This window comes from Falco peregrinus, chromosome 2, assembly GCF_023634155.1.
Source record: "Falco peregrinus isolate bFalPer1 chromosome 2, bFalPer1.pri, whole genome shotgun sequence".
In the NCBI taxonomy this organism is placed as follows: domain Eukaryota; kingdom Metazoa; phylum Chordata; class Aves; order Falconiformes; family Falconidae; genus Falco; species Falco peregrinus.
Window position 1 is genome coordinate 70,108,595 of NC_073722.1, and position 20,177 is coordinate 70,128,771.

The following is a 20,177-nucleotide window of genomic DNA, read 5'->3' on the forward strand; positions in this document are numbered from 1 at the left end:
CTGCAACTCAGTCTGACTTTAAATCAAAAGATAGAATGTTTTTTATATTAGAACAAAAATAATTTTTCAGTTAAAATATGAGAAGTCTGATTTGCTGAACCTGTTTTCTTTGGGGAAGCACTAGTTTTGCTAGCACTTTTGTCAAGAAAAGCTGCTGGGAAAACAATCAGGACTTCTGGTCAAAATCAGAGAAATTAATCTGCTTTAAGAAGTAGGATACTCAATTTGACTTGGTAATCTGAGTCACAGCATCGATTTGAGCATCTCTAGATGATAGCATCATCTGCTAACCTAGGGGAGATTATGGCATCTTAACTTCTCAGTTGCAGCACTCAATACGTTGGATTCATGTGTGTATTTAAAAACTTTAGGTTCTCAGGACACCTTTATATGCTCATAGCTACAGAAACAAATTTTGTTCTGGATTATTAAAGTGCAGAAAGCTTTGCTTATTGGGAACAGAGTTAATGCACACCAGATGTTGCATCTGACTGGAACACAGTGACCTGACCTTTTTTAGGCAGTTCCTTGAAACATCCTGTTAAGTAGTTTACTCATTAAATAACAAAAAATCCATAGGAGTGAGAGGTTGTTACTTGCTGTTACTTGTTTGCAACTTTTGTATGCTGTATTTCCTTAAACACAATTCGGCCTTGAAGTGTGTGCTTGGGCTACATTTTGCTTTTCAACTGCTACACACTGAGTAAGGTGCAACCTCCCAGAGGTTCCCTACTGCTGGACCCAAGCATGCTCATAGTCCCCTGCGAGCAAGCAACGTGAGAGGTGTGACAGGACAGAGCTTTGTTCCCCTGTACCCCCTGCCTTGTTGGAGCAGGGAATCTGCTGTGCTGGAAGGTTCGAAGACAGGTCACAGCAGACACCAAGGCCAGGCTATTGTGTGGGATTTATTGCAACCTAGAAAGTTGATGCGTTTGTAGTTTGAGGGGAACAGAAGACAGACCTGCTTTTGAAGAACACAATGGACGGTGGAAACACTAGATCACGAGCTATTGTACTTCTGTTTCATCTTGACTTCTTTCTTTTCAAGGGAAATTAAGTCCCATTTCTGTTACAGTAAATCTTGACTTTTGAACTCACAAGCTTCTTGACCTTTTTGAGGTCCGTACAAAAAAAAGTTGGAGGCAGTCCACCCTCCCAGAACCCTGGCTGACTCAAGGTCACACTGCAGCCGAACAGGACAACCTGTGATGTGATTTGATGGCAGAGGCACTCTGAATCATGTCTTGGTTTTGGAATGCATTTGCATCTGATTCCCAGGGAGAGCTGTTGACTCACCTTTTTGTTAAAGATTCTGTGACATTTTCTGCCTGCACAGGTTAGCAGTATGGGCCGGCTTGATGGGAAAATCATACTACTGTCTGCAGCAGCACAGGGGATCGGGCGAGCAGCTGCTATAGTAAGTTGGAAAATGTTTTCCTGTACCGAAGCTAGGTCTCTAAAGTTAGCTTGTCCAATGACATCTGCAGCAAGCAGGCTTTCTAATTAACCATAGATGAAGCCAGAACTACCCACTGAAAAAAATCAAGGAATAATACAGTCGCTATACTGCATCATGTGTGCTTTGTGCTGATGGAATTTCTAAAAGCCTTCAGCTCTGAGAGGTGTCGTTAGACAGGGATAAGAGCAAGATCTGAGAATGGCTGCAACTGCTTTTCCAACAATATATGGTTGGTACTGTCTGTACCTTTAATCTTTCTGCTACTTTTTTCTGAGAGAAGATAAGGAGGTAAGGCAATATTTCCCTGTTACAAGGCTCAATACTGCAATAATCCCCTACAGTAAAGCCAAGATATTTTACCTATGTTAATAGTTGGCCTAACTAAGTCTACGTGATACTCACAGCACAGCTACAGTATTGTTCACAATGAGCAACTGTGAGAAATCCTTTACAAATGTTACTGTTAAACAGAATTCAACATATGTATTAATGTTCTGGTTACTTTTCAATTCCTTTTGACCAGTTCTTCCCCTGCTACTTCCTACTCCCGTAGCAGATAGAGACACTAGCAGAGTTATCTTAGTACCTCTGTAAGGTAATCAGCAAGCCAGGAAAAGCTCCTGTAAGTAGGATTTTTGCCAGACTAGTTAGTTTCTCATGCATGCAGTTAAGAATGCAGAAGTCTGCTGATCTTGGCATTTACATTAAAACACTTAGTCCAAGAAGCAGGTAATTTTCCTGATAATTTCACTTTGTAAATATTCAGCAAGCCACAGAAGGCTGGCATGTTTAATGCCACTATCCTTTTAAGCTGCACTTGGGGAACTTATGTTGAAGATTAGGGGCTGCAGTCTGAGATGTCAGAATACTTTTGACACAGAGGTTACTTTGGTAGCGTACCTGTTGATTTATCAGTAATTGCAATGTAGAGGTGAGCATCAAGAATGCAGGAATATCTCTAAATACTAAAGAAAATCTGTGCTTCTCTTAACATTAGTCCAATTATTTGGACACAAAAGATTTTTGTTAAGTTTTTATACCGTCATTCCTCATGCCTTTACCTGTCAAATCCCATAACTTCATTTAAATCCTGCAGTACAGACAATTCCAGCGCTATGTGCTAGTGCATGTGCAGCTATTAAGGGCAATAATAATACCGGTTGTCTTACTCTGGTTACTGTTCTTATACTTTATTTGTGGATTCCTTACTTAAGACAGATTTAGGACCTTTTTCTTTATATCATGTATAGTTAGTTAGCTGTCCCCGGGATGTGTGGCAACTGATGTCCATTACTCCTTGACATGCCCAGAATGAAAAGTGAGAGATCAGCTGCCTTCAGGTTTTTATTTCAAGCCAAAAAGGAAACTAGAAGAAAATAAGATTTTATTTCTGGTAAGATCTAGAATATCTAAACTGCTTCTCTTGTATTCTTCAGGCTTTTGCTAAAGAAGGAGCCGAAGTCATTGCTACAGACATCAATGAGTCTAAGCTGAAAGAACTGGAGAAATATCCAGGTAAGTGACCTACAGTAGGCATTAGGTCAGCTCTTGCAAGTTTTGTTGTAGACTGGCTGAAATAGGATTTGAGGATAGGGCAAACTTCAAAAGGCCAGAAGAAATGGAAAATATCCAGACTGATTCTTTAGATGTTGGCATTACTTTATTTATTACTTTATTCTGTGGTGTGGAACTGCAGATATTTAGCATGAAAACTACTGCAACATCAGTATATTGGATAGAGTAATAGTCCAAGCATGTGGAATAACTTTTGAGTTTCCTGTGTCACAGAAGCAGTTGATTTCTGCTTCCCAGAATGGCACCCATTTCCAGTTACCTTTTGGGATCTCTAGGCTGTCAAACATACCACTCTGAAAGGCATGGAACGCTTTTCTCTGATCATAAGAGCTAACATTCAGCTACACAAAAAGTAGATTCAGTCCTTGCATTTCCATGATCCGTGCTTAATAAGGAATGTGTTAAAGAGATTGCTGTCTAGTAGAATTTGTATGTCTTCAGAAACTAATTCCGCCAACATGGAGTAAGCCTACTCTGTTTGTACAAATGCGCAGGCCTGAAGGCTGCTTTCCCACTGGTACCACAGGACCATACTTCAAGGAGAAGGTTTTGCATGGCTCTGTTTCTTAGTCATAGCTGATGCGAGTATGGGACATTATGTTAATTTTTTTTTTTCAGTCTTGAATTAATAAATAAGACTTGGGTATGTTTTACAACTGAAAATGCTTCCAAATTAATTTGACGGAAGGAAGTGGATTTAATGAATTCCTATTATAGGGTGTCAGCCAAATATGCAAATTTTTCTGTGGCACAGCATTTATAGTGAATCAGTCTCTACTGACTGGAGTTCACCACAGGCAATCCCTTTGTAATTCCTTAAGAACTTTAGGACTTTCCAAGTTCATTCTGAGGGTCTTTAGGAAAGTATTACATCTTGAACTGTGTAGTTTTTTTCCCCTCAGCTAATATGTTCCCAAGGAAAGACGTAATTTTCCATATACTCAGAGCCATTTCCATCCTTTTGATATGATTAGTTAAGCCATAATTCATCAAGGCTTGGCACATTGTAGTCTTTTGAATTTTATCCAGAAGAGGTAATTCCAGTGGTGATGTTAATCACCAGTCTGTAGTCTAATTGCATAGTTATACACAAATCTCTTCAGAAGTGTCTCTATCATTTAACTAAGGCATATAAAGCCTGTTCATGGAATTGTCAGTTTGGCTTCAAAAGAAACAGATTTTTAAACATTTCAAATTAAATTCTCCCATAATTTAGACATCACTCAGATGCTTTATGGACAGCTTTACAGCATTTCAGAATCATGTATGGTGTGCTAGATGAGACCTCTGGAGGCCATTTAGTCCTGCCTACTGCTCAAAGCGGCTCTGGTTAGAGCAGATCGTTCAGGGCTGTGTTGAGTCAAGTTCTGAACATCTCTAAGGACAGAACTTCCTCAACAACCTCTGTCAGCCCCTGTTCCAGTGTGATTGCCTTCATGGTTTTAAAAGAATTACATTTAAAAACAAACAAACAAAAAAAAAAACCCACCACAAATAAAAACTGTGAAACAAACAACAAAGAAATCCCACCCAAATCCACAAAACCCAAATATATTCAGTGACACTTTCCCATGTTCTAGCTTCTTTCTGTTGTTTTTCATCCTTCCAGTGTGGGCCTCTGAGAAGTCTGCTCCATCTCCTTTACAGTTTCTCAACAGGTAGTTGCAGACCTTCATTAGCCTGTGTGTCACCAGTTGCACATGACTAAACTGTAAAAAAACCAAACAAACTATGTTTTGGGGCACACATGTGATCTGTGCTAGATGTCTCTTCATCCTAGATGTAGGATATGCAAAAGGGTGATCAGCAGCAAGTCTTCGTCCCCTGGGAGCCTAATTGTACCCACTAAGAAAATTATTGGAGTATACCCTGACTCCTCTTCCACTAATCCAGGCTTGCTTTGGATGAAAATCTCATGTATTTGAGAAGGGGGCACAGCTCAGCCTTTACACACGGTGTGGACTGAGGGTGCAGGCAAAGTGTGGCATGAAGTATGCCTATTCCCTAGTGAGGATTCAGCCTTGCCATGGCTGAGAGAAGCTACTTCAGTAAATTGAGGTAAAAAAACATGTAGATTATATCATATCATACTACAGCTCACCTGGAAGTGCAGTTCTTTTACTTTGCTCTCTTCTCGTCTGTCCCAGGGATAGCACTGCTCTGGTTGGCCTTAAAGCAGTTCTGTTAAGAGGCGCTGATTCTATCGAGAAGTGTTTTGAAGATTTGTGCCTGAACTTGTTTTGCAGAAACTATCTCAGTCTTCCGGAGAACAGAAGGATTATTTTTTTTATCAGTGTCTGTCTTGAAAGTATGGCACAGGCACAGCCACAGCTGTCAGAGGCTGAAATAAGTAGACAGTGAAAAGCAGTAAGATTCCAAGGCTCCTTCTGATCATAAACAAGTCTATGAATACGATGCTTATGTTTTTGCAATTAAATAATTGACATGATACTATTCCAAGTAATAGAAGTTAATGGTTCATGCAAAATTATTTTCCTCAATAATCAGATGATATAAAGCTGATTCATAATGTCTTCAAATATACATGCATAGATGGCATGCAATATGACTGCAAGTGTGTGACATGTAAATAGTTCCAATTATTATTCTGTAATAATGCGCATGAAATCTTGTTATGATTATACAGGTTCTGTATTTCCTCAGTTCAAGAGTATAGTGGAATTCAAATTTATTGGAAACATTTTTATGGTAAAATACATTAGCTCATTTGCTTGTGTGATGCTGTATGACAAACAAATCAGTTGATCTTCTTTTAATTCCCTTCTGAAAATTTAAATAGCATGACACGCTGTCCATTGCTGTCCCAATTTAACCATTGCACTAACTTAATGATTAAGTGCAGCTCTCACTCACGAGTCTCTATGTCTTGGTGCACCACTGAGGGGACTGTTTCTGGCAAGCTGCTGACTTGAATTGTAGATGCAATCCTCAGCACTTCAGAAAAGTAAACTGTTGATCCTTTGCTAAAACCAGTGCAAATACCTTGTTCTTCTAGGCATTCAAATAAGAGTTCTGGATGTTACCAAAAAGGAGCAGATAGAAAATCTGGCCAAGGAGATTGAAAAGATTGATGTTCTCTGTAACATTGCAGGGTAACTAGCTTCCATTTGATCCTACTATTTCTCCAGTTTTCCCTATTCTCCAGAAATACTTTCTTTATTATTTAAACGCACTTTATTTCTATTGTTTTAATACAGTTTATACCTTTAATACAAACTTCCATATCTTTTCATCAAAACTGAACTTCTTGTGCACAGTCTTGTTACCCAGGCCAAGGCAGAATGGCTCTGGCATTTGATTTCCCCACTCTATAGGTGCCCTGTACTGGTGGCTTCAGCTCTCTTAGCACAGCTGTGAGCAATGGCCTAGTAGTGCTCTACTTTTTTTTTTTTTTTTAATTTCTCTATTGCTAAGCAGTCCTTGGCACATACCAAGTCTGCCTGGTGTCCCTGATACTCATCAGAAGAAACATACTGTTGCTTGCTTTCTTTAGTAGAGCTCTTGTCCTTCCTTTTCAAGGCTGGAAGAGTTAGCTACTGCAAAACAGTAATAGAAAAATGTGTGTAAAATGCCACAGAAACATAAAACACAAACAGTAATCCACTTAATGCGCTTATTCCAGGTTTGTTCATCATGGAACCATTCTGGAGTGTGAGGAGCAAGACTGGAACTTCACTATGAACCTCAATGTTCGCAGCATGTACCTCATGATCAAGACATTCCTTCCTAAGGTAGAGGCTTGGTTGCCCATGATTTTTAGTCTCTGCTACATTAAAGTGTGAGAAGCATAAGCTGTTGCCACTGACAGCATGGGATTTGAGATAAAAATGCAAATATGCAGGTTTGGTTAGTGAAAGCCCTTAAATTGTATCAATCCTACTCTAAAACATTCTCTGCATTGTGTAATCCTTCAAGTAGACAACCGATCTAAAGGATATGGTAGAGAAGATTAATTCAGGGGTTTTGCCCTATGTAATTTGTAACTAAAACCCTTCAAATACAGAGCAGTGAGGCAGCCATTGCAATACAGTGCTACCATATTATACCATAGCACACAGCTGCACAATACCACTGCTACAAAATATTTGTAAATAATCTATATTAATGTGAATTTTATGGAACTCTAGAAACTATCTCGTGAAGCAATTTGTTGCCACTGCTGCCAACATGCTGATTATCAGAACAACAACTCAATTAGACAGTCTAGCAGCTTGAGGACACTTTGTGTTTGACACAATAACTAGCTTCGGGACTACAAAAATTTGTGGACTGAATAAGGTTTTTGTATTCCTGTAAATGCAAAGGCCAGATGTGGAAGCAATGACCATGACTGGATGATGACTACTTTTTTTTTTTCAGTGTTGTTCCAGTTCTTTTTTGTTTGTTTCTTTTGTGTTTTGGTTTGATGGCTGTTTTCTGGTTTTTTTCCTTAGCTCATCTTCATTTTCAGAGGTGGTGTTATAACAGCTTTAGGCGTATCAGGTTTTGGTATGCCTAAAAAGTTTATAACTTAAACTTACCTACAATTCAAAGATGCTAGTGAGCTGTGCTGTAGAAGCTGCTTGCTTCTCCAAAGCAAGAAGGGTTTGAATGGGACAAGTGAATTACTGCATCAGTAGATGGCATGAGCAGATGTCTATGTAGGGTAACTTACTGTGGTGACAAGAGGGCAATGATTCAGAGGTGGCTCTCCAGGAAAAAATCTTTTCCTGTCAGTCTTCACCCCCAGATGACTTCGGAGAGCTAGTGAAAAATTCAGATTCTGTTTTACTACTACAGTCAACAGATCAAAAAGTGGTAAGCACGTACTCATGCCAATTAAGCTTTGTTACACTGTGTACCAATTGCATGTGGGGCTGTTCTGGAGGTTGTTATGGGTTATTTTGCTGGATCTGTAGATGACAAAATAGCTTTGCATTTGAATGACCTAAGTATTGTTTTGCAGATGCTTAAACAGAAATCTGGAAATATTATAAATATGTCTTCTGTGGCATCCAGCATTAAAGGTCAGTATCTTGCTAGAGTTCCTTAATAAATCTTTAGAGTTATGGGAAAGCAAAATAAATAATTGCATAACTTTGAATTTAGAGGGCAGTGCTAGTCCTGTGGAGGGATACAATTAAAAAACAGTGAACACATCAACTTGTACATACACACAAGGACACAGATGGAAAATTGCAGAAACACCAAGATCCTTGCCTCTGAGCTTTTGAATCTGTCCTGAATGTTTCGTAGCATCCCTTTTACCAAGTTATTTTCACAAAAAGGAATTACTCCCAGTGACTTTCTGCTATGTATGCTCTTAATGAAGAAAAGACAGTTAGGCAAGCACAGCAGTTACGCTTCCCCAGGAAGCCTGGTGCTGACTAACAGATGGGTGACCACTGTTACTAAATCTTTGTTTGCTTTGTTAACTTTCCTAGACTACTCCCCAAACTTATACTATTGAAAGATTGTGTGCTTTGCTGTGGTGTACGCTTGAGTAGAATCCTGGCAGTCAGCATTCTAGTTAGCCTGCTGCTATGGAGGGGCTACAGGGGCTACAGGAAATGCTGGGGTCCAAAACCATGTGCATATTGAACAAATTTGCCTCTCTTCTTTTTTTAATAATTTCTATGCTGCCTTCACACTGACCCTTTGTTAGGAGTTGTGAACAGATGTGTATATAGTACTTCAAAGGCAGCAGTTATTGGTCTAACGAAGTCTGTGGCTGCTGATTTCATTGAACAAGGCATCAGATGCAACTGCATATGTCCTGGTAAGTATTCTTACATTACTTGGTAAACTGGGAACAGGTGCTGGAAGGCCCATTTAGTTTGAAATCATTAACAAAGAACAGACTTGCAAGTGGCAGCTGAAGTTATGAGCAATCTCAAAGAACAGGACATGCTTGAAACATTTCTGAGATTTAAAGTAGAAAAGCTGTTACTTCTGTAGTTAAGTTGTATGTTTAGTCTGTTAACGCAGCACATGCACATTATACATGCATTACACAGAATTTGAATGCTTATTTTCAAAGATAATCTAGGAAGTTAGAAGCAGGCAGGGGGTTCAGGTGTTTAATGACATGGAAAGTAATTAATCTAATACTCAAAAGTCTTGCCTTCTATTGAAATTTAGAATTGTATGCTATGTTGATAGTTTTGCAGTCTTTCTCCTGAATCATATTATAAAGTTTCACATAAATGTTAAGACATAGAAATAGAACCAATGAACTGTTTTGTCATTCATTGTTCAACAATGAACGACAATCAACTGATTGTTGATGCAGTTGACTTAAAATTTAATTTTAAAATTTTGCTTAGGGACTGTTGACACACCATCTTTACAGGAAAGAATCCAAGCCCGCCCTAACCCAGAACAGGTGAGAAAGCAATTTATTACTTTGATCATGGTTGTACATATGTTTAACTCCCTTTAAAAAATAAATATATAGTGGCACTTCTGCCAGCAGTCAAGAATGTCCCCTATTTCAGAGTGCCAATGATAACAGTAGTGTTGCCTTTAATAGTTTGGACAATCTGTACTTAAGACAGAAGTCTTAAAATGCCTCAGAAGGGTACTGTTGGGTAGTGAATACAGAGGGTCTGTCATCTGTGGAAGTGTCTGCAACCACAGGTTACAGGTATCTAGTGCAAAAGTATAAGGCAGTTTCTACTGTAGCATGTGGCAGCCACAAGCTACTGCAAAACCATGATAAAAAGGGCATTCTGGCCCTTGTATGTCAAAATTACTTAGGTTGTTCAACCTTACTAACTAGATAACTGTGAGCCCTCATTTGAAGGGCCTGGGAATATCTACCACCAAAGGAAGAAGGACTTATCTTGGCTTTATTCTGGAACCAGATGTCTAGGTCCAGTCTCCTGTTTTTCAACCCGAAATTCACGCTGGTGTTAGTTTTCTACTTTCTTTTTCTAGCATAAATTCCCTACTCAGTGTAATAAAAAAAAAAGTTATTTATGACCTGTTCCCAGTATTGCTTCGCACATGTCATACTAATTGGACTAAAATAATTGGGGTTTTATTTTTTATGTACCAAATGCTCTTGGGTATCTAGGCACTGAAAGACTTTCTAGCCAGACAGAAGACTGGCAGGATGGCTACTGCTGAAGAAGTGGCCCATCTCTTTGTGTACTTGGCCTCTGATGAAGTAAGTATGGAACAATAAAATTTCCTGTCACAGAACCCTGTGCTGCTTTGCTGCTTCACAGTAGCAAGAATTTTCTTTAGAAGGATTTATACTGTCTTTGAGCTGGGTTATTTAAATAATTAAATCTTTTACCAAGTTCAACCTATGATACAAAAAGTGCTCTGAATGTTGACAGCGATGTCAAGGCTTTATGCATTTGGTACCATAGCCTGATGGTTTCCTGACACCTGAGCAAATTGTCTGACCCCGGATCGTTCTGAATGATGGGAGAAATGGGCTTGCCTGCTTTTGCAAGTTTGCACCACAACTAGAACGTATTTTAAGGAGGTAGAATTAGTAGCCATCACCTACCCTCACTATTCAAGAGCAAATACTTGTGTAGAGCTGCTGGAAACGTTGGCTAAAAGGGCTAATGCTCAGAGTGAATTTACCCTTTCAGCATAAGGAAAACAAAAGACCCACTGAGGCTTTTACACACAAAACCCTTAATGACCACTGCAAATACCACCAACGCTAATGAGCACACATCAAGGTTACTTTGGATGCTTTAAACTTACTATGAATCTAAAACTGGACTAGATTCCTCTGGACTTGCCCAGCAGTTCTACTGAGCATAACATGATACTTCAAAGGAGTTAATTCAGTCTTAATGCTGCTGTCTATCAGTAATCTGATTTCTCATTTTCATCTTGGTTTTAGTGTTCTCTAAAGCTACTAATTTTTTCCGGTCTGATCATAGGGTTTTCAACCATGTATAGACAGAATTCCAATTTTCCAATATATTCCAGTACTGACATAGAGAAGAATGGCAACAATTCAATTGTGTACCTCACTGTCTGCCTAATCTGAATTTTCAGTTAGGTCCCCTTATAATTATTATATTATATTATAATATAATATAATATGATAATATATAATACAATACATATATAATATATATGTATTAATATATATAATATGTATAAAATGTTATATATAATATAATAATATTATAATTATATAATATTTATAATTACATAAAACATGGTCAGTTTCTGTTTAGCTGAACAGAGCTAATAACATCATAGGGTGAGGTAAAGGCTTCCATTTCTAAATTTGTTTTTATTCTATCAATTCAGATACTTTTGTAAAACAAAAAAAGGGTTTGTATAAAAAAGCAGGTTTTTGAATTTAAGGAAAATGTGTTTACCTGTAATCAATAGCCATGACGCATTTGTTAAAATTATTGTTGCTTTTTATGTCATTTCAGTCTGCCTATGTAACTGGAAATGAACTAATCATTGATGGAGGATGGCGCTTGTGATTAACCCTACCTGCAAACAGAAATCCCTACTATCGAAGGCAAAAAGTGAGGATCATGTTTCTCAATTAAGATAGCTTGCAAAGATTTAGATCATGCACATGTCTTTCAAAACAAATTTTTGGTGCATTTTTACTGCTATATGATCTCTGTATAAATTGATCTTACGGATTCACTTTTCCCTAAATACTGCAACACAGGAGTAAAACATACTTAATATGTCTTCAATTTATGGTATCTCCAAAAACATGAAAGAGTAGCAATTCAACATTTAAGATTTCAGAGAGCAAAGAATATTATTTAAAGGACAAAATCTGAGTTGTGTGTTAAGCAAATCTGAGTGAAAGGATTTAAATGCTACATTTATTCTCATCCTGCAAATTACGTGGGAGGTAAATATTCACAATTCCTGCTAGTACTGACAGACTCTCCAGAGAAAACGAAGAGACTACCATTAAATCACCTGAACTGTGTGGTTTAAACAAGAGAAAAGACAGAAATAATAGCACATGTGAAGGTTGGAACATTTGAATAATTTTGCTATTGGTGACAGACATTTCTATATTGGAGACCATGCTAGTTACAAATTGTACTTTGAAAGCACATTGTTATGCAAATAACAAAGTTAGTTCTCTCTGCTCTGTACTATCATCAGCAAAATGATGGAACATGTCTACTTAAAATCAGGCTTCTTACAGTTGTAAAGTAAGTGAGTGTAACTTTGGCAAATAAGACAGTACTGTGGATGTTGGCTTCCTCAGGCTCATTATGCGTTTAACTTTTACCTTTAATCATGGTTGGAACATTCTGTGCTTGTGTAGTTTGTTTATAAGGGTCTTGAGTATCTAGTATTTCAACAAAGTGACCTTGGCAGCCAAGCAGGATCAAGTTGAGGCAGAAATTCAAAGTTATCAAAAGTGGCTCCACCAATATTCACTGATGTAGATCTGTATGTTTAAAGTTCAGGCTGGCAGGATACTGTTTCAATGGTTTCAGAGTTTAATATGAAGGCCACAGTCCTGCCTCTCAAGTAGGAAGGCTTTACCTTGAAAAGAGAATCTCTCTTGATTCAGTGGTGACACTGGAGACTTGCAGTGTGTATTCTGCAAATAAAGAATCGGAGAGAAAAATTCATTACACTTATTGCATATTGATCATTTTTGGTTCACTGGTGATTGTAATATACAGGTGTTACTCAGAAATGGCTTTTTTTTTTCTGTCGAAGCAGCCCTGCAAGAAAAGGACATTGCACTGAAAGAACAGATACGGATTTTTTTCAGTGGTTGTCTGAGAAGCTGGTGGCCCAGGAAAAAAATAAAATCAGCAGAGACTGCTGTCTCATGCTTTATTAGCAACATTTTTCATGGGGGTGCGAACAGCTAGAACTCTGAAATGTGCTCTGATGTCTGAGGGTTTTCCAGCAGGCTTGCTGGAATTATTTAAAGGAGAATGCATCTTAATGGTCTTGTGACCTCTTAATTCCCTGGCCTGTTTTTAACGGAGCTGGGTAATCCTGTTTGTTTTCCTTCCACCCCTATGATAATACAAAGAGGAGTGTTTTGACTTTTCAGGTTCCAGGTCAAACTTTTCTTTATGGGGTAGGGGGAAGAGACTTCCCAGACTGGATTCTTATGGAAAACTTAGTGTGATTAAAAAAAAAGTGGGTGGTTTTTTTTCACTTGGGTTTGTAGTCAGCTTAATTCTTGTAATGCTACCACAAGTGAAGTAGCAACATGCTGCGTTTGAACCTGCTCTCATACAACCAGCGTAGCTTGTGTAATGAGGCTGAGACAGCCTGTCTCATAGCCTCGAGGTGCACGCACTTGGTGGTTCTTTAGGAAGCAGAACTGCCTTGATGGGAACACCACACATGCACTAGTTAGATTTTTTTTTTAAAATTATTATTTATATATTCTCCTATGCAATTGTTCTGCATGCACCCGGAGCAGAATATCCGTGCCTTTACCCTTTCTTTGCACCTGCCCCCAGCTGCGGTGGGCAGCCTGGGAGGCGACAGTCCTGCTCCGTGCGGGGTGCGACGAACGGCCCTCCCAGCGGAGGGGCGGCTGGCCGAGGTGCCTTGGGCTGACCGAGGTGACAGCGCTGTGACAGCTGCACAGCCGCCCCTCCCCCAGCCTGCGGCCCGCGGCGCTGAGGGACGCGCAGCCCCGGGGAGCCCCCGCCGTGCCCGGCCCGGGGCGGAGGCTGGCGGCACCGGGGGGGGCGGGGCGGGGGGAGGGGCGGCCCCCCCGTGCCCAGGGACCCGCCGTGCCGGGGAGGCTGCGCCGCGCCGCGCTGCCCAGCTGCTGCCCGGAGCCCTGTGTCCGCGACGGCGGGAGAGGTACCGGGGCTGCTGGCGGCGGGGGGGGGGGGCTGCGGGCTGGCTTTGCGGCAGGCGGGAGGGAGGTGGCGGCAGGGTGTACTCGTGCCTTGCGGGTGGTGGTGCGGGGTTTGGGTTGTCGGTTCTTTCGGTCTTTTATGTCCCCGTTCCCCCCCCCCCCCCGGGTGTTGGCAGTTGTGGCGGTGGCTGCGCTGAGCGGGGCGCGGAGCGAACACGGGTGCGTGTGCTGCACCGGGGCACCTCCCGCCTCTCCCGCGCATCCCGCCTCCCTACCATCAAAAAAAAAGAGGAAAAAAAAAAAAAGTAAAATGATAAAATGAGAGGATCTAAATAATCTATAACAAAAACCTTTCCTATTTCAAAATACGGAAAGCATGCTTTACGCGGATTTACTAAAATAAGGCTGTCGCTGGCTGGTTTCCATGGCAGAGGCTCCTAACCCTGGGGTACGAATTCTGCACTGTGATTTCTCGGTTGCTGATTTTGTTTGTTTGTGGGTGAAATTAAAAAAAAATCACCCATAAAAACAATCCACACCCACAAAAGCAAACAAAAAACCTTGGAACAAACAAACCAACCCCACAAACCCCAAAAAACCCCACCATGATGTGGGTAAACTAACTGCTCACTTTGGTCTCATTAATCCATCTGGCTGTTGCTTGAAACAGCGGTATCAGGACTGAACAGGGTGAAAATTTGTCACGAAACAGGTGAGGACAGCAGCACGTACACTGTCAGATTTCTCGTTCACACCTCGAAACCCTTTGTGCTAAGCAGAACATCCACTCTGCTTACTTGGTCCGTCTCTTTCCTATTATGCTACTGTGAGCAGTGCATTCGGGAGCAGGAGCTGAAGCTGTTGTGAGGTGGACTTGGGCTTCTCAGGAGCGTTAACATGTTTCTTGTCAGCAACTACGTGAGCCTGAGAACTGGGATGTTGCCGGTGCAAAGCGACATCTGTCCCTTACCCACACGTGCCCCTTTCAGAGTTACGACATTAAGTACGTGCATCCTGGGGAAGTGGTTGGTGAAGGCAAGGAGGGAGGCACGGGTAGGTTGCTGGTGCACTCTGTTCCATTTAGTGGACTGGTGTTTGTGGATTCCTGGCCCCCATGAAAGGATGAACAATCCTAATGGAGAGATACTTTTGTTTTTTTCATAAAAAGCTTTGAGATTCTGCAAGTAGTAATTAAAAAACAGAGGGAAGTACAGGAATTTGAGTAAATTAACACTTCACATTTAACAAGGAAAGGAAGCAAAGCTATTACCCTAGAACACATCAAAAGTGTTTACTTATGGCTCTGTATTCTTACTCTGTGCCTTGACCATGTTCAAGCCAGTTTCATATCAGATCAGCTCAAACAAAACCACCCAGGTATTAACAGTAGCCCCTGTCTTTGTTTGTGGCATCAATTGTTTCCAAGTATCAAACATATATTTATAAATCAGAATCAGGTCTCTGACTTGCTTCCAGCAATTTAGCAAGGCAGGAATTTCTTGGCTCAAAAGTTCTGGCTTAACTTGAGTGGCGTTTTATATAGCTAGAGCAATGTGAAAGATTTCAAGAAAACATTGTCGACCCTGGAATACAGTTGTGGAGAATATACGCACATGTTTGCTGTTACAGAAAAGAACACTAGCAAGCCTTATCTTCAGGTATGTGTGTGCCATTCCTGCTGGCTCAGGCTTCTGAAACTACAGTAAATATTTGCACACACACAAAAAAATCTGACCTACAGACCAGTACACTACTATCTTTTGTTAACATCTATGGGACAAGAAGTAGCCCAGTTAGACTGTGTAAATACAATGACCAGGTCTGAGAAGTGTCTCCATGGGGGTATGAGCAGCAAAAAAGAGCCACGTTCTGTCAGCCTCACCTGGATATAGAGTGTAAGCTGTGCATGGCCCTAAATCTTTATTCAAATAGGCATCTTCTCTTTCTCAGACATTCAGTCAGTGTGTTTGGAGTGGCATCTAACAGAACCATGTTCTTGAAAATTTCCCTGAAAATTAAGTTGGATCTGGTCACGTTTAAGTTATGGAAAAAGCGTCCTCTCACATGTATGCTTTAGAAACTATAGTTGTTCTTAACTTTACGATGTGGTTGCTTGCACTGCTGTGCACGCAGGGGCTGTGACCCTTTCAGAAATTATGGTCCTGGTAAGTGGTATTGACAGCAAATAACCTTTAACGTGTGTTGATAGGAGGTACAAATAGATATATAGGTATTACAGCCATACTTTTAAGGAGTAAATAACAGGTTAGCACAGGTCATCCTCATTCTGAAACTCAGAATTTTAGATATTTTTTTTTTAAGTGCTTGACTCTGTAAGCTGAATACTGGTCTGTTAGTTTCTGTCTCTTGTTCTTACGCACAACATACACAGGCACGCAAAAAGCATTAAGTTCCAAATTGGGCTGTAAGGGTTTTTTCACATGATGTATGAGGAAGGAGACAACATCACTGAGAAGTCTTCTAGCTGGAAAATAGTATTATTTGCTTCTCTCTAACTGTTCTATCTTTACCGCTTTCATTAGGTTTGCAGCAATGATAAAGGAGGCTATTGTAAATGACAATGAAGATTCCGAGCCATCAGTATGTGAGAAAAATGGCATGATTCCCATGCATGAGCAAAGTGAGGTAATCGAAGTACAGTTCTACTCAGAGGGAATCCTTTTCCTTTCCTTTTTCTTCCTACATCTGTTAAAATTTCTACATCTGAAGGGAATACAAAGAGAAATCTCCTCAGTGGGAATTTCTTAAAATTAACAGATGTTCATGTTTTTAAAAGTCTGCAGTATGTTGGATTGCTCCTAATCAATGGTTGCAATTTCAGCTTGAAGTGGAAAATGCATCAGCATACGTTTTACAGTCAGCTATGGAAGAGAATTGCATGGACTTGAGGTTGCTTCTTTGCTTTCAAATTGTGCCTGTCAGTGTGCTGGCTGAAGGTTGTTCATGCATGTCGTCCTTTTCTTGCCTAATAAAAATAAGAAACTCCATAGTTTTAGACCTCTATATGTATTTATTTCCAGTGTTCTTGGAAACTTCTGCGGCTTTCAAAAAGATTTGTAGTGAATGCAAGTAAGAATAAAATTCTTAACATAAAAGGCACTTAAGAGTCAATGTAGTCTTAACTGTAAAGATAAGTACTGTATGGCCTGTCTTTACACACACAGGTAGCTGATGATCACAGAATCATAGGGTAGATAAACCAGGAACTCTGTGCTGAAAGATCACAAGATTTGTGTTCCAACTGTGACTCTGAGTAAGGGAGCTATATATATTTTTATATGTGTGTATCTAGGGAGAGATGAGACAAAAATAATTGGAAATGGGGAACTATTGCTGGAAGAGGGCCAAATCACAGTATAGGCAAGAATTCCATGTCCATGCTATGACAGTGAGCTGACATGAAGGTGAATAATCATAAGGGAAGGTAGATGATTAACTTGTCAAAAAATAAGGACCCAAAAATTGGGACACACATCCAAAAATGGTCAAAAAGTGCTTTGGCTATGAATATGGATAAGTAGATGAACCGGTATAAGAGGACAGCTTCACAGAACCATTCTGCAAGGAAGTAACTCCCAGTGTAGTATTTCTCCATCTCTGCCTTGACTTACCAGCTTGAGCGTTCCAGCAATGGATCACGTGAGTAGTGCTTGCACTGGCCAACGGTTGTTTCTTTCACCTTTGTCTAATCAGAAGTAGGTTTTGTTATTTTGATTCAAGGCTTTGCAACAGAAGTTATTTAGCAGGTATATTAAGGACACTGTCTCACTGGAATGATGCTAATCGTTAACTGTATTGTGAAATCCAGTCTGGAAGCAGAACCCTATCAAATTACAGAAAATATTAATATTTGGCTTGTATATGAAACAAGCTGAACCTGGCTTGTTGTTATTGTTTCTTCATCAAATATTCTGATATTGTTGCCGAACAGGTGCTATTTGTGACAGGAGTCCTGTCAGTTGCAGATAAAAGGTGAATGTCCCACGGTCTCTCATATTCAGTCCTTTATGCCACGCAAAAACACATAACCAAAAATCCCAAATATACTACAAAGCTGGACCATTCCTACAGCAATTGTTTAGTTAATATAGTCATCTGTAGACAGCGTGGATCTAGTGCATCACAGCTGATTGCAAGTCTTATACACTACTTCAAATGTACGAGGTGCGGCTCCTGAGACAGTCTTGTTGTTTGCATTCAGGAGGGACCAGCAGTAGATGCCAAAGCTGCTGATGGGAATGTGCAAACAGAAGAAACTGCTCTCTTGAATCACTGTGCTCAGCAGCCTCCGGAACCACTAGCAGGGTCTTCAACACCTGCAAGAACATGGAGGCAAATATGTATTTGTCCTCCACAAGGTTTACTGGCCCAAACAGTGACAAATGGTACGTAAGAAAGAAGTACTTGTTTCTCTGGGTGTGGTATCTGTCCATTGCCCTTGAAAATAATGCAGGGAAACAGCTATGTTTTGCGTACCACACTTTTGTTTCAGTGTTGTAACAGGGAAAGAAAATGAGGTGAAACAAAGATTTGAATGCATAGATTTTGTTCTTCTGTCCCCTCTTCTGTGTTTAATGTGGTAGGTTTGCTTTTGCATTGCAAAGTGCTTTCAGCAGAAGAAAGACCTCCCAATTCTCGTCTTTATAGTTCATTTTGGTGTGAGAGCATTAAGATGATTGTAAACACAGTGGTATTTTTGGCACACTGAATGGCTTTTTATTGAATTAAGGCAACAAATCCAAGACGCTACATGATACCTTCTTTTGTTCCTTATTACTCTAGAGATGCAAAGCCAAGAATCCTAACTGCAAAGCAAACTGATTTGCCCTACACTGAAGGCTCGCAGAGAAGAGTGCCTGCCTAGCCCGTTACTTAAGGCTTTTCTGAACAAAAGACAATTCCTGTGGCTTTGCCTGCTTCTGCAGCCTCTGTTCTCTCTTACTTGGGATTCTTAGGCTTTTATGTTTGGAATTATACCGGTCTTCCCTTTGCCACCTGTCACCCTCCAATAAGATCAGGAAAAATCCAATCTGAAAATGCAGTACCTTTTATTCAGCACATTTTTTCCTTCTTCTGTATTTTGCTTTTATATCTGTGCATGCCTGTTCTTGTTGGATAAATTTAGGAACAGATCTAGGAACCTGGAAAGACCATAATATTTCACATATTTTATAGTATTTGCGCTTACTGTTATCATAATACTTTTCAGGACCTTCCCCCCCCCCCTCATGTATTATCCCTCTCTGATTGATGTATCAAGGGAAATATCTGGACTACTTCAGACTGTCCAGAGACATGACCACCTTCAGGTATTATTCCCCGCCCCCCCCCCCCCCCGCACCAGGGATAGCAATGTATTGCACAAGCACATCCAGTCAAAAAGTGGTGGTTAAATTCTTTTAAAAATCAGACTGGAGCTGCAGTCATTAGCTTGGATAGGCCAGGCTGTACAGCAGGAGGTTCTTACTGCAGTTCTGAAGTAGCTGAAGGGAGATAAGCAAATGCAAGAGAAGTTAGTGAAAATCCTAGCTTTAAGTTTGGGACCTGTGAAATGCTTTCCACGGTGGCCCAAGGCTCACTTAATACGTTTTGGTCCCTAACCACGTCCCTGTTACCATTTTTTAAAGTATCTTAGCCCTATAAAATCAGAACATCAGTTTTAGGGAGCATCAAATATTAAATAGTGTTATGATTAAACTAATTTTTAAGGTAAGTGATTTTATTTCTGAAAGTTGTGGTACCTTTTCCATTAGTAGAAAAACAAATGTGATCTAATAGCAAACAAAGTTGTCCCTGAGAGATGATTAAATGTGAGTATTTCTTGTTTTGTTCCAGTTGCAGTTGTGATCCTGGTTTGGGCTGTGGTTTGGTCCATCACTGGGACTGAGTGTCTCCCAGGTGGAAATCTGTTTGGAATTCTGTTTCTTTATTTTTTTGCTGTCATTGGAGGTAAAATTTTTGGATTCATTAAAATACGAACACTACCTCCTCTCCCCGCTCTTCTGGGTAAGAGATCCTTCCTTCTTTTCTTCCTGCATATTTGTGGTGGTTAAACTATCAAGTAGTATCTCGCATGCTAGGTATGTTTGGATTGGGGGAAAAAACAAATTGTGTCACGCTCAAAAGCTGTAGCTTTTCCAAGTGACTTTTATCTGGTCCTCTCTGAGAAAGTACAAAATTCCCCAAACTGGCTCTGAAATTACCTATACTAAGAAATTACTAAGGCTCTTAACTCTTTGGGGGCCAGAGAACTGTGTACCAACAGATGCAAAGGTTATTGTCCTTCAGTCCCCTCTGTCACAGTTACTTAAA

At 40.2% G+C, this 20,177-nt stretch overlaps 2 protein-coding genes across 4 annotated transcripts in view; both read left to right on the forward strand.

Moving 5' to 3' along the window:
* Positions 1 to 12,644, forward strand: BDH2 (3-hydroxybutyrate dehydrogenase 2). Its single transcript, XM_027787680.2, has 10 exons — positions 1 to 1,227; positions 1,337 to 1,417; positions 2,896 to 2,974; positions 6,051 to 6,147; positions 6,678 to 6,786; positions 8,001 to 8,061; positions 8,700 to 8,813; positions 9,361 to 9,419; positions 10,113 to 10,205; positions 11,455 to 12,644. Exons 1-10 carry the CDS (start codon positions 1,219 to 1,221, stop codon positions 11,506 to 11,508), a joined length of 756 nt encoding a protein of 251 aa, XP_027643481.1. The 5' UTR covers positions 1 to 1,218; the 3' UTR covers positions 11,509 to 12,644.
* Positions 11,455 to 20,177, forward strand: part of SLC9B2 (solute carrier family 9 member B2) — a 23,794-nt gene continuing 15,071 nt past the window's right edge. For 2 of the 3 annotated variants that reach the window (XR_008745859.1, XM_005238058.4), the window contains exons 1-4: positions 11,455 to 11,553; positions 16,388 to 16,490; positions 18,067 to 18,250; positions 19,701 to 19,871. Coding sequence is in view for 2 of the 3 variants with exons in the window: in XM_005238058.4 (XP_005238115.3) it covers positions 16,398 to 16,490; positions 18,067 to 18,250; positions 19,701 to 19,871 (448 nt within the window). In the remaining variant the exon portion in view is untranslated. Of the gene's footprint in view, positions 11,554 to 13,535; positions 13,847 to 16,387; positions 16,491 to 18,066; positions 18,251 to 19,700; positions 19,872 to 20,177 lie in introns of those variants that run through there. The other variant, XM_055796311.1, reaches the window with a different exon arrangement.

What these genes read in the sequence shown, in the direction of transcription:
- BDH2 (XM_027787680.2), top strand. An exon ending in ATGCAACTGCATATGTCCTG is followed by an intron (nt 8,814 to 9,360) that starts GTAAGTATTCTT and finishes AATTTTGCTTAG; the next exon opens with GGACTGTTGACACACCATCT. An exon ending in TGTACTTGGCCTCTGATGAA is followed by an intron (nt 10,206 to 11,454) that starts GTAAGTATGGAA and finishes ATGTCATTTCAG; the next exon opens with TCTGCCTATGTAACTGGAAA.